Genomic DNA, 14,841 nt, shown 5'->3' with positions numbered 1-14,841 from the left:
TGAAGCGGAGGAGACAGGTTAAAGGATGTTGTTTAAGCCTTGTGACAATTGAGACATGGATTGTGAGCCATTGATTGCTGAATGGGCAAGACAGAATATTTAAGTGCCTTTGAACGGGTTATGGTAGTAGGATCCTGGCACACCTGTTTGTGTCAAGAACTGCAATGCTGGTGGGGTTTCCCACGTGTATCAAGAATGATCCACCACCTAAAGGACATCCAGCCAACTGTGGGAAGCATTGGAGTCAGCATGTATTCGGAAGATGTTCCTAAGTCCCAAATGTTGCCAGTAGTCTTCTTGTGGTGTTTTTTAAATTTTAAATCAGGTTGTTTGCTATGTAAAATAGAATATGACAACCTCATGTACACATGACTTAGTCAGGTTACAAGAAAATGATCATTCATAGTTACATTTTTGTTTATACACTGCTCAAAAAAATAAAGGGAACACTTAAACAACACAATGTAACTCCAAGTCAATCACACTTCTGTGAAATCAAACTGTCCACTTAGGAAGCAACACTGATTGACAATAAATTTCACATGCTGTTGTGCAAATGGAATAGACAAAAGGTGGAAATTATAGGCAATTAGCAAGACACCCCCAAAAAAGGAGTGATTCTGCAGGTGGTGATCACAGACCACTTCTCAGTTCCTATGTTTCCTGGCTGATGTTTTTGTCACTTTTAATGCTGGCGGTGCTCTCACTCTAGTGGTAGCATGAGACGGCGTCTACAACCCACACAAGTGGCTCAGGTAGTGCAGTTCGTCCAGGATGGCACATCAATGCGAGCTGTGGCAAAAAGGTTTGCTGTGTCTGTCAGCGTAGTGTCCAGAGCATGGAGGCGCTACCAGGAGACAGGCCAGTACATCAGGAGACGTGGAGGAGGCCATAGGAGGGCAACAACCCAGCAGCAGGACCGCTACCTCCGCCTTTGTGCAAGGAGGTGCACTGCCAGCGCCCTGCAAAATGACCTCCAGCAGGCCACAAATGTGCATACTTAGAAACTGTACAATGTGCATACTTAGAAAATGTACAATGTTTTTTTCTAGTAATTGTGCTAGCTTATTACCTCCAGCTCTATCTTTGGATCATCTTGATATGCATTTGAGAGTCGACATCAGTTGAGAATGTTGATACCAGAGAAAAGTCCCAAGTCGGTGGAAAATCTATCTGCCTCCACCAGGTGGCGTATTTTCGTCGTTTTGCACACCAAGCAATGAGTTTTTCTATGGAGGTCAATGAGTGTCGAATTTGGTCAACAAAACAATGGCTTATTTCCTACGTGACGTTTATTTGATGAAACAGAAGTTTCGTAATGCTTAAGTTGTTACGAGTGTACTAATATAAGTAGGAAACGTGACTTCCCGGCAACTCCGATATAAAGTGTTTTTTCTCAAGAGTTGTCTGAGATGACTACGCATATTCATGACATGAGGCTATAGCATACAGTCAGTTGACGTCAACAACCCTAATCGGATATTCAAAACAGGATTACAATAATGAGATGTGTCCACCAATCCAAAGAGAGGATAGAAGGTTGCTAGACAGCCCGCTGTGTTTAGCTGATCTGCATCGTGGACAACGAATACCATTGTTAAGGCGGAGAGACATGTATCTTGTCAGTATATCCATAATCTTTGGTGACGCGTTGGCGTGGCTGTGACATATAAATATAATGTGTTGAGTTGAAACTATTGTAAACTAAAGGAATACAACCTGTTTCCACTGGTTAAAAAACGGAATACCCCGGGTTAGCAATAATGCGCACTGATTGACAGCCTACACGTGATTGGCAGAAATCCTTCCAACGTCACATACAACTGATTGGCTGGAATTAAACTTTCCTAGCTGCTTCCGGGTTACTTTCTATTGTCGGTGTTCAGATTTAAACAAAGATTACTATCAAATATTATGATCAAACCTTTATGTTGACGACGATTCAGACGGACAGGTGTCAGGTGTGTAAAGTCATTCGGCATAGCTACATAAGATATTTGCGGCACTTTGGTTAGTCATGTTGAGTTTATTAGCCATCTGTCAGTAGCTGCAGTACTAGCTAGGCTCATATTTTAGTAAGAAGACTTGGTTGTGGAATATTTTTTATGATTTAGCACCTGGTGTAGCTAGTGACTGATTATTCTGTATTTAATGTGAGGGTTCTGCCTTGTAGCAAAGTAAACTAACTAGAAGACCAAACTGTGTGTCATTGTATACGGTCGGAACATAGCAGCAGCTGTTACTGTTGTGTGTTTCTTTGTATTTAGCCAGCAGATCCGCTTACTTACAGCTAGCTGCATTAGTGTCGATCCGCGCTATAAAGCATGTGCGTAACGCATACGAACACAGGCTGGAAAGAATCTTGGACCTGCGTGAGTAGCGGGTGCAAGATCCCCAATGTACAATTGGCTCATCCATTCCCGGTAACTATTCCACAGGTCGTTGCTGTAAATGAGAATGTATTCTCAGTCAATTTACCTGGTAAAATGGAGAAAAAAATATTCAGATTATCAGGTATTGTGACACGGCAGCGTGAGTCGCGTGGAACTTTTTTGCCCGTGTAAACAAGCTAGCTCCCTAACATGATAGTGTGTGTGTTTTACTAATCACACCCAGAAACTTTTTAGATGTTGTGAAATCAAAACGTTTTGTGTAGAATTCAAATAAATACTCCAGGAAACCGAACCAGGGTAAAAAATGTAATATGTGAAAACGCCCTAAAACATTGCGGAGCCGGCTGAAAGAGAACCTCAACCCTGGGATGAGAAATGCATTGTACTCCGAATCAGTGGATTTCCTCAGTGAATGTCATAAAAATAGTGAAACAATAAAGTTATCCTCTTCGGATAAAACTATAATAAATATATTTAACCAAATAATTGATTAAAACCCACTGTTTGCAATGAAGTTCTACAGTAGCCTCAACAGCACTCTAGTTAGTGTAGCACCATGGTGTAGCCGGAGGACAGCTCGTTTCTGTCCTCCTCTGGGTACATTGACTTAAATGCAAAACCTAGGAGGCTAATGGTTCTCACCCCCTTCCATGGACATACACAGGAATTAAGACAACCTCTGGAGGATGTCCTCCAAACTGTCAGAGCTCTTGCAGTATAACTGGCATGTTGTCCACCCAATCAAAGGTTGAGATGATTAATCTAGTACTGAACGCATAAGCTACAGCTAGCTAGCACTACAGTGCATACAATGTGGTGAGTAGTTGACTCAAAGAGAGCGAAAGACAATAGTTGAACAGTTTTGAACAAATTAAATTCTTAAAAATGAAGAGAGAACTAGCTATTTGTTGTATTTTTTGCACTTTCACTTGTGCAGCTACCTAGTTTAGCTAACTCAAACAGAGAGGGATGCTATGTTAGCTAGCTGGCTATGGCTATCCAACACTGGAACTCTTCAATGTCAAGGTAATCTTTTGGTTTTATTAATTTATTGCCACAGGAGGCCCACTGGTGTAACTGCTTGCTGACTGTACACTGTATGATTGTAGCGGGTTTACTAACACGTTAGTTCTAGTAGCTATGTTGACTATGACGTTCGCTAATATGGTGACAATGATGTAGGCTGTGTAGTGCTTATGAACGTTTGGCTTGGAAAGTTTTTTTTTTTGCATGGTCACAGACAGCTGATGTATTGTGCACTGAAGTCCACAGGCGAAGGGAAAAGGTGTTATGAGAGCGCGTAGATGTGATCATGCTGTTTGCATGTGGCTGCTATGAAAGTGAACTGTGTTAGCATGTGATCGGGGGTTTTTATTCCAACGATTCTGTTGTTGAAATGTTTCTTAAACGGGGATAAACATACCTGAATTTGTCCAATAAACTTTTGTTTGCAAATGTTGGGACTAATGATTACACCCTAGATCAGCTAGATGCAGGCAAGAGTGTGCAAGGCGGTATTGCAGGCAAGAGTTTGCAAGGCGGTATTGAATGTGTCACTGTCTGTCACCTTGATTACTTAAATTTCTCTCAACCCATAACAAGGCCATGCTATGTTATAAACTTTCATTCATAGGCTAGGTTGTAGCAACCTCATGATGGGTATAGGGAAAATTTTACAATCATGTAGTAGCCTAAACCTATCGATGTTACATTGAGCTGAGGGGATGGAAAATGAATGACAGTCATCCAATATACTGTAATAGAAATAAGGCCATGCTCGTTAAAAAAGTGTCCTCCCTCAACTAACCAAATTCAACCTAGCTAATTTCCGATTTATACGAAATTGTTTGACTACAGAAGTAGCAAAAATGTACTTCAAATCTATGATACTTAACATACTGCTTGACTAGTTGGGCCTAAGCTTGCTGTACAACATTAAAACACATTCAGTCTGTCTGCAAACAAGCTCTCAAAGGCTTGATAGGAAGCCCAATAGCCATCATCACTGTTACATCCTCAGAAAGCATGAGCTCCTGAGTTGGAAAAATCTTGTGCAATACACCGACGCATGTCTTGTATTCAAGATCCTAAATGGCCTGGCTCCCCCTCCACTTCAGTACTTTTGTTAAACAGGAAACCGAAACATATGGCAGCAGATCCACAAGGTCTGCCATGAGAGGTGACTGTAGTTCCCTTAAGGAAAAGCACCTTTAGTCAATCTGCTTTCTCTGTGAGAGCTTCCCATGTTTGGAATACCCTGCCATCAGAAACACACAACTGCACCACCTATCACACTTTCACAAAAAAACATGAAGACACTTTATTGCTTTTATGGGTTTTGTCTTGTTGCTTTTTGTGCTACGTTGCTCTGTCTGCATGCAACGTCTTGCTTGTCCTATGTTGCTCTGCATGTGCTCACTGCTCATTAATTGTCTGTATTGTTATTGTTTTTAATAACCTGCCCAGGGACTGCGGTTGAAAATTTGCCGGCTGGCTAAAACCGGCACTTTTACTGAAACGTTGATTAATGTGCACTGTCTCTGTAAAAATAAACTCAAACTCATCTTAAACTGCACCGACTGCCACTGCTCCAAATTGTCCCATTAGCCCATCTGAATAGAATGGACCCCCTTTTTACCATGACACAATTTACAGAAAATTGTGTGTCCCCAATATTTAAAAAACTATTGGATTTAAGCTGATTGGCCCCTCTTTAAGGGCTGCAGATGAGCAATGACACTCCTTGGGGTGTAAACTCTGTGTATTTGGAAATCAATCAAATTTGTATTGGTCACATGTGCCAAATACAAAAGGTGTAGACTTTACAGTGAAATGCTTATTTACAAGCGCATTCCCAACAGTGCAGAGTTAAAAAGTAGGACAAATATTTTCTAAATAAAAAGGAAATGGTAACACAATAAAAACCATAACAAGGCTACATGCAAGGAGTACCAGTACCGAGTCAATGTGCAGGAGCACGGGGTAGTTGAGGTATGTACATGTGAGTAGGGGTAAAAGTGACAAGGCAATCAGGATAACAAAGAGGGTAGCAGCAGCGTATGTAAAATGTGTCTGTGTGAGGGTAGAGTCTAGTGAGTGTGAATAGAGCCAGTGCAAGGGAGTCAATCCAAAACAATTAAAATAAATAATAAAGGGGGTCAGTGTAAATTGTCCGGGTAGCCATTTGATTAACTTTTCAGCAGTTTTATGGCTTGGGGGTAGAAGCTGTTCAGGTGCCTTTTGGTCACAGACTTGGTGCTCCGGTACCGCTTGCCGTGCAGTAGCAGAGAAAAAAGTCTGGTGGCTGGAGTCTGACAATTATCAGGGCCTTCCTCTGACACCGCCTGGTATAGAGGTCCTGGATGGCAGTAAGTTCGGCCCCAGTGATGTACTGGGCTGTACGCACTACCCTCTGTAGCACCTTGCATATGGACGCCGAGCAGTTGCCATACCAGACGGTGATGGAGCCTGTCAAGATGCTCTCAATGGTGCAGTTGAATAACATTTTAATTATAAGGGTCAATGCCAAATCTTTTCAGCCTGCTGAGGGGAAGAGGCATTGTTGTGCTCTCTTCATGACTGTTGGTGTGTGTGGACCATGATTGTTCCTGAGTGATGTGGACATCAAGGAACTTGACGCTCTCGACCCGCTCTACTACAGCCCCGTCAATGTGAATGGGGGTGTGTTCGGCCCTCCATTTCCTGTAGTCCTCAATCTCCTTTGTCTTGCCCACGTTGAGGTTGTTGTCCTGGCACCACAATGGCAAGTCTCTGACCTCCCCCTATAGGCTGTTTCATCGTCTTCGGTGATCAGACCTACCACCGTCGCGTCACAAACTCATGGGTTAACAGGGAGTGCAGGAGGGGACTGAGCATGCACCCAAGTGGCGCAGCGGTCTAAGCCACTGCATCTCAGTGCTAGAGGCATCATTACAGACCCTGGTTCGATTCCAGGCTGTATCACAACCGGCCGTGATTGAGTCCCATAGAGTGGCGGACAATTGGCTCAGCATTGCCCGGGTTAGGGTTTGGCCGGGGTAGGCCGTCATTGTAAATAAGAATTTGTTCTTAACTGGCTTGCCTAGTTAAATAAAGGTTCAATAAAATATAAAACCGTTTGAGGGTCAGCGTGGCAGATGTGTTGTTGCCTACCCTCACCACCTGGGGGTGCCACATCAGGAAGTCTAGGATTCAATTACATTGGGAGGTGTTCAGTCCCTGGGTCTTTAGCTTAGTGATAAGCTTGGATGGCACTATGGTGTTGAACGCTGAGCGGTAGTCAATGAACGGCATTCTCACGTAGGTGTTCCTTTTGTCTAGGTGGAAAAGGGTAGTGTGGAGTGCAATGGAGATTGCGTCATCTGTGGATCTGTTGGGGCAGTATGTGAATTAGAGTGGGTCCAGGGTTTTTGGGGTGATGGTTTTAATGTGAGCCATGACCAGCCTTTCAAAGTGTTTCATGGCTACAGATGTGAGTGCTATAGGGTGGAAGTAATTTAAACAGGTTACCTTGGCATTTTATTTTTATTTCACCTTTATTTAACCAGGTAGGCTAGTTGAGAACAAGTTCTCATTTGCAACTGCGACCTGGCCAAGATAAAGCAAAGCAGTTTGACACATACAACAACACAGAGCTACACATGGAATAAACAAACATACAATCAATAATACAGTAGAAAAATCTATATGCAGCATGTGCAAATGAGGTAGGATAAGAGAGCTAAGGCAATAAATAGGACATGGTGGCAAAGTAATTACAATATAGCAATTAAACACTGGAATGGTAGGATGTGCAGAAAAATAATGTGCAAGTTGAGATACTGGGGTGCAAAGGAGCAAGATTAAATAAATAAATACAGTATGGGGATGAGGTAGATTGGATGGGCTATTTACAGATGAGCTATGTACAGGTGCAGTGATCTGTGAGCTGCTCTGACAGCTAGTGCTTAAAGCTAGTAAGGGAGGTAAGAGTCTCCAGCTTCAGAGATTTTTGCAGTTCGTTCCAGTCATGGAAGGCTTTACCTAGCAGAGATTTATAGAAGACCTGGAGCCAGTGGGTTTGGCGACGAGAATGAAGCGAGGTTCAGCCAACGAGATCATACAGGTCGCAGTGGTGGGTAGTATATGGGGCTTTGGTGACAAAACAGATGGCACTGTGATAGACTGCATCCAATTTGTTGAGTAGAGTGTTGGGGCTATTTTGTAAATGACATCGCCGAAGTCGAGGATCGGTAGGATGGTCAGTTTTACGAGGGTATGTTTGGCAGCATGAGTGAAGGATGCTTTGTTGCGAAATAGGAAGCTGATTCTAGATTTAATTTTGGATTGGAGATGTTTAATGTGAGTCTGGAAGGAGAGTTTACAGTCTAACCAGACACCTAGGTATTTGTAGTTGTCCACATATTCTAAGTCAGAACCCCCCAGAGTAGTGATGCTGGACGGGCAGGCAGGTGCGGGCAGCGATCGGTTGAAGAGCATGCATTTAGTTTTACTTGCATTTAAGAGCAGTTGGAGGCCACGGAAGGAGAGTTTTATGGCATTGAAGCTCATCTGGAGGTTAGTTTACACAGTGTCCAACAAAGGGCCAGAGGTATACAGAATGGTGTCGTCTGCATAGAGGTGGATCAAAGAATCACCAGCAGCGAGAGCGACATCATTGATGTATACAGAGAAGAGAGTCGGCCCGAGAATTGAACCCTGTGGCACCCCCATAAAGACTGCCAGAGGTCTGGACAACAGGCCCTCCGATTTGACATACTGAACTCTATCGGAGAAGTAGTTGGTGAACCAAGTGAGGCAATCATTTGAGAAACCAAGGCTGTTGAGTCTGCCAATAAGAATGTTGTGATTGACAGAGTTGAAAGCCTTAGCCAGGTCGATGAATACGGCATTCTTAGGGACTATGGTGGTTTGCTTTACACATGTACAGTACCAGTCAAAAGTTTGGACACAACTACTCATTCAAGGGTTTTTCTTTATTTTTACTATTTTCTACATTGTAGAATAATAGTGAAGACATCAAAACTATGAAATGACACATGGAATAATGTAACAAAAAAGTGTTATTTTAATTCTTCAAAGTATCCACCCTTTGCCTTGATGACAGCTTTGCACACTATTGGCATTCTCTCAACCAGCTTCACCTGGAATACTTTTCCAACATTCTTGAAGGAGTTCCCACCTATGCTGAGCACTTGTTGGCTGTTTTTTATTCACTCTGCGGTCCAACTCATTCCAAACCATCTCAATTGGTTTGAGGTTGAGGGATTGTGGAGGCCAGGTCATCTAATACAGCCATCCATCACTCTCTTTCGTCAAATAGCCCTTACACAGCCTGGAGGTGTGTTGGGTCATTATCCTGTTGAAAAACAAATGATAGTCCCACTAAGCGCAAACCAGATGGGATGGCATATCGCTGCAGAATGCTGTGGTAGCTATGCCTGTTAAGTGTGCCTAGAATTTTAAATAAATCAATGACAGCATCACCAGCAAAGCACCCCTACACCACCTCCTCCATGCTTCACGGTGAGAACCACACATGCAGAGATCATCTGTTCACCTACTCTGTGTCTCACAAAGACACAGTGGTTTGAACCAAAAATCTCAAAGGACAGTTTTCCACCAGTCTAATGTCTATTGCTCGTGTTTCTTGGCTCAAGCTAGTCTCTTATTATTATTGGTGTCCTTCAGTAGTGGTTTATTTGCAGCAATTCCACCATTGCATTGTTTTGAAGAATTTCAAATATTAAATACTTTTTTGGTTATTACGTGATTCCATGTGTGTTATTTCATAGTTGTCTTCACTGTTATTCTACAATGTAAAAATAAAGAAAAAACCTGGAATGAGTAGGTGTGTCCAAACTTTTGACTGGTAATGTATGTATTACAGACTGGGTCAGAGAGAGAGGTTAAAAATGTAAGTGAAGACACTTGCCAGCTGATCAGCCCATGCTCTGAATGCGCGTCCTGGTAATACATCTGGCCTTGCGGCCTTGTGAATGTTAAGGTCATACTCACATCGGCTACGGAGAGCGTGATAATACAGTCGTCTGGAACAGCTGGTGCTCTCACGTGTGGTTCAGTGTTGCTTGCCTCGAAGCGAACATAGAAGGCATTTAGCTCTCGGCTGGGTTTCCCTTTGTAATCTATGATAGTTTGCACTCCCTGCCACATCTTAGTCCTATATTAATGCTATGCCTGTTTGGTGGTTCGTCCGAGGGCGTATCGGGATTTTTTTTTAAGCGTCCGGATTACTGTCCTGCCCCTTGAAAGCAGCAATTCTAGCCTTTAGCTCAGTATGGATGTTGTCTGTAATCCGTGGATTTTGGTTGGGATATGTACGTATGGTCACTGTGGGGACAACGTTGTCGATGCATTTATCAATGAAGCCGGTGACTGATGTGGTAAACTCCTTAATGCAATCGAATGAATCCCGGAACATATTCCAGTCTGTGCTCACAAAACATTTTGTGAGCACAGACTGGAATATGTTCCGGGATTCAATCGCTTCATTCGCAAAACGCTTCATCGGACCACTTCCATATTGAGCGCGTTACTGATATTTCTTGTTTTGAGTTTTTGCTTGTAAGCAGGAATCAGGAGGATAGAGTTATGGTCTGATTTGCCAAATGGAGGGCATTGTATGAGTCTCTGTGTGTGTAGTAAAGATGATCTAGAGTTTTTATCCCTCTAGTTGCACAGGTGACATGCTGGTAGAAATGAGGTTAAACGAATTTCAATTTTCCTGAATTAAAATCACCGGTCACTAGGAGCACCACCCCTGGATGAGCATTATCTTGTTTGCTTATGGCCCTATACAGCTTGTTGAGTGGTATTAGTGCCAGCATTGGTTTGTGATGGTAAAAACACTATGAAAAATACAGATGAAAACTCTCTTAGTAAATAGAGGTGCTCCTGAGTACAATGGACCTCCCCCCCTTTACTGTGACACAATATGTATGTCCAATATGAAAAATGTGCTGAACATCGTGCAATACCAATGGGCTAATTAACAAGTGTTTTCTAAATTTGATTATTATAATATTATTATTAATATTGTTATTACTATTATTATTAATAGAAGTATTATAAAAAATAACATTTATTACTGTTACCATAACTATCTAGTAATCATTACTTTTAATGCTGTTAACAATGTCAATGCTATATTATTATTTGCGCTACAAAGGCGATTAACTTCATTTCTTTTTTCATATTGTTAAACAAAATCCTAAGTCCGCTTACATTTCCTCATAAAATGGTAAGAATTTCGACCATTTGTATAATTCTTTACCACCTTCATTGTGGGACTTTTATTTTGAAGGGAAATCTGAGGTCACGGCCTTATCACAGCGTTTCATAATGTACTATTATTGGCCTTATTCTGTCAAGGAAAGTTTTTTTTTTTGTATTTTTTACTAAAGTGTACGAAAACAAAAGAAATGACACAGTGTGTACATAACACATTAGTGCAGGACATTTAGAAATTGATTAAAATGCTGAAAGTGAATGCTGGAGTTAAACAATGCAAAAGATGTGTTCATTAAGGAAATAGACGCCTGGCTCAAATAGAAGTCGGTCTCTACTTAGCGCCTGTTGTGTTCAGTGATTTAAGCAAATAAACGCCTGCGCTATTAAAGAAAAGTTTTACGGTATTATCATTTGGTGGGCAATGATTTCTGCTGATCCTCACAAGTTGGCAGCCTCTAACTTGCCTCTGAAATGATGCTATTTTCTACACGGTTCACTACTTTTGACCAGATTCCTATCAAAAGTAGTGCACTATATAGAAAATAGGGTGCTATTTGGGAAGCAGCTTGGAAATCCTGAAGAGAAGTGGTTGTGTGTTGTCCAGGCAGGGTAAACTGATTTGGACCGGACCACCCGACACTATCATCCCAGCCATGGAGCGTGTAATGGGCGGAGTGGTGCCGCTGGTCCTGGGTGGGCTGGGGCTGGGGCTGGTGCTGCTCTACCGGCTGCTCCAGAGGCTCCAACAGGGGGCTACCATCCAGGACACTGTAGTGGTCATCACTGGAGCCAGCTCTGGCCTGGGGAGAGGTGAGTGTTATTTTGGATTAGAAAACTTTATGTCCTCAATGAGGCAATTTCGCAGCATACACAATATAGACAGAGACAGAATCACAAAAATAAAATAAAAAACATACTCAAAGGTTCTAGGTACTAGTTCAAAGTGAACTATACCTTTAAAATAGTGTGTGTGTGTTGTGTTGCAGAGTGTGCTCGGGTGTTCCATGCTGCCAAAGCAAGGCTGGTTCTGTGTGGCCGGGACGGAGCCAGGCTACAGGACGTAGTTCAGGAGCTCATAGCCACCGCAGCAGACAGTCAGCAGCAGGTATAGAGACACACACTTACTCACTTCTCATCTCCTCTTCCTCCACTGGGCTGATCTGAAAACATAAGATAAGGGAGAGCGATTAGTTGGATACTAGAAATTTGCCTTCACCAGTTCAGCTTTTTTACATCATGTCAGATGAAGGAAAGGAGACGGGGGAGAGTCAAATTTGACTATTGAGATGCACCCCTTGAATTCTTATGACATGTCTTGAATTCTTATGACATCACCGGCAGACGTACACCCCCTGTATGGTGATCTTTGACCTGTCCGACACAGCGGAGATGGTTGCCATGGCTGCAAAGGAGATCCTGAGTTGCTACGGCCACGTGGACGTCCTCATCAACAACGCCGGCATCAGTCACCGCGGCAACATCCTGGAGACACACATCTCCGTACAGAGGGACGTCATGGACACCAACTACTTTGGGCCCATAGCTCTAACTCAAGGTAAAGGTTATGATCACCCGATTTCCAAATGTACTCTCTCTGTGGTCAAATGACATTCATGTCTTGAGCTCATGTAGTCTCTTGATTTTTCTCTCAACTTTTTTTGTTTTCTCCCTTTCTCTCCATCCCTCTCTCTCTCCAACTGTAGCCCTCCTGCCCTCCATGGTTCGCCGGCACAGTGGACACGTAGTGGTCATTAGCAGTGTCCAGGGGAAGATTGCTATCCCCTACAGATCAGCTTGTGAGTAATGTAGTGATAGTGATGCCAACCCTATAACAGGTTAAATAATTATCCATGAAATAACATATATAACATCTTTTGGAAAATGTATATCACAACAAATCTACAAACTATAATACAGCACATTTCCAAAGGAAGGTGAAACGGGTATCAGTGAAGGTGAAACGGGTATCAGTGATATCTGTACTAGTAAAGGAATCAAAACAATGTGTTTTGAGCAGATGCGGCATCCAAACACGCCACCCAGGCTTACTTTGACTGTCTGAGGGCTGAGATGGAGCGCTACAATATCCAGGTGACAGTGGTCAGCCCTGGCTACATCAGAACCAACCTGTCTCTTAACGCTGTCACGGGGGATGGCTCCAAATATGGAGGTAATGGAGAGGAATTAACTGGCCACTCTCTTTCTCTCTCATTCTCTGCCTTTCCCCTCCCCTCTGTAATTACATTAGTCATCTATTTATTTCTCTCCTTTCTACTCTGGTGAAGTCCTGGATAAGACGACAGCTTTGGGGCAGGAACCGAAAGATGTGGCCCAAGTGGTCCTGAAGGCTGTCCATCACAGGAGTAAAGAGGTCCTTTTGGCTGGGCCCCTGCCCACTCTGGCCATCTACATTCGCACCCTGTGGCCCGCCCTCTTCTTCAAAGTCATGGCCTCTCGGGCCCGCAAGGAGCAGAAATCCAAAGATGAGTGAGAAGTTGGAGGGAGAGGAAATGGGGCAAAACTATGGGAATGGATAAATTGATTAATGCACACTAACTTGCAAATGGAAAAGTTGTTTTGTTTTAAAGCCACAATGTGTGATGTGTAGTGTTTCATTAGATGAAATAACTGGAAATCTTACAAACTGCTGTTTCAACTTCAAGGTTAACATCTTGCGAAGTGTTCAGGGTAGATCACATTAACAGTTATGATATTGATGTGTAATAAAATTTCATAGCAACCTGAACATTGAGTACATTTCATTTGTTGAAATGATTAGCTTTGGAGTTTGTGTTCATGATCATTTGTGAATTAAACAAAAATACAGATGATCAATTTGATGCCGCTGTGTGCCCCTGAGCTATACCACCATTACTGGCTTAGCTCATAGACCTGTTAGAAACCTCAGTTGCTCTGTCATCTGTGAGTTCTTCATTATGGAATACTGTATTAGGTGATGGTTATTGTTTTTGAACAAATCTGTCAATGGTGCAGATATAGTATAGACTTTTAGGTTAACAAAAAGGTATTGCATTCAGGGATTGTTTCTAATAACCTTATTTCTCTCAAAGGATATTTATTTGTGACCTCGGGTATACAAGCACAATACAATTATAAACAGGACAGGGTGAAAACGTGTACAGAAGCCTAATACAATGTAACACATGCTGACTGAGAATTTCAATGTACATTAATACAGAACAATTGGAGTGAACATTGTGATCAAAAAATCCAACAAGAAATGTAAACATTTTCTGGAGCATAGGATGGGACTCAGTCCAGCAATTTTCTCAGAATGTTCTTGCAATGTAACCATGTAACATTTCTAGAAGTTCTATTTTACATTAAAGCTGCAATATATAACTTTTTGGGCGACCTGAAAAACGTCCTCCATTAGCTAATCAAGTGCATAGATGACATGTATTCTTTTCACTGCCCCGAGACATGTGCATGATAATGGGCCATTCTAAATCAAAACTAATTTCACTCATATATTATTTATTATATGTAAAGACAAGATTAAATGATGGGTGAGAATATTAGCCTATCACTTGTGAATGATGTGCAGTAACGCAAGAAACAGCACACGCCTTTTTTGCAACTTTTTGAAATCATAGTTGCACACCTCACGTCATCTAGCCCATAGGCCTATATGTTCTGATAAGGTTTGGATCACAACTAAAAAGTGTCCCAAATAACTTAAATTAAGCCGCTTTACAATCGATGTAGAGCTTAACTGGCATACATAGGCGGCACATGAGTTTCAAGTTTGGGGATGAAAAAAAAAAAGCACCTTTATGCATGTAATGCTTTATTATAGTCACATTTGCGGTCACTTTTGAGAACAGCTAATTGATTGCATTTTGGAACATTCGCTCTTATAGCCTACTGCCGTGTGCGCATTGCTGCGCTTATGTGAAGAAATAGCCTAATAGTTTATCAACATTTTAAGCTAAACGTTCTGATCTGTTGCATCAGCCTAATTGCTTTTAGGTTTGATGCGAGTGGTATTAATTTGGGATCTATCACATCCCGCAACTGTCCCAGAATATGTTCTTGCACAGAAGGACAAGTTGATCAATAGAATAGGTCAACTTTTGTACTATGGGGGATATTAGATTGACATAGGCTAGTGCTTTTGCTGTTTGTTAGAACTGTCCACATAAGATGAGTAGGCCTAACATCTTCAAAATGCTCC

At 42.1% G+C, this 14,841-nt stretch overlaps 1 protein-coding gene across 2 annotated transcripts; it reads left to right on the top strand.

The window, feature by feature from the left end:
- Positions 1-1,598: 1,598 nt before the first annotated feature.
- dhrs7b (dehydrogenase/reductase (SDR family) member 7B) lies at positions 1,599-13,389 on the top strand. 2 transcript variants are annotated; one of them, XM_055881929.1, is made up of 7 exons: positions 1,599-1,621; positions 11,248-11,453; positions 11,630-11,748; positions 11,985-12,198; positions 12,347-12,439; positions 12,661-12,813; positions 12,929-13,389. In XM_055881929.1, the coding sequence occupies exons 2-7, from the start codon at positions 11,297-11,299 to the stop codon at positions 13,132-13,134; spliced, it is 942 nt and encodes a 313-aa protein (XP_055737904.1). In that variant the 5' UTR covers positions 1,599-1,621; positions 11,248-11,296; the 3' UTR covers positions 13,135-13,389. The 2 variants fall into 2 exon arrangements, with proteins under 2 accessions (XP_055737904.1, XP_055737896.1); XM_055881921.1 differs by lacking the exon at positions 1,599-1,621 and adding an exon at positions 1,856-1,961.
- The last annotated feature ends 1,452 nt before the right edge of the window (positions 13,390-14,841 follow it).

Source organism: Salvelinus fontinalis, chromosome 2 (assembly GCF_029448725.1).
Source record: "Salvelinus fontinalis isolate EN_2023a chromosome 2, ASM2944872v1, whole genome shotgun sequence".
NCBI classification, from domain to species: domain Eukaryota; kingdom Metazoa; phylum Chordata; class Actinopteri; order Salmoniformes; family Salmonidae; genus Salvelinus; species Salvelinus fontinalis.
Note: the sequence above shows the minus strand (reverse complement) of the source record. Positions and strands in the feature narration are given on the sequence as shown.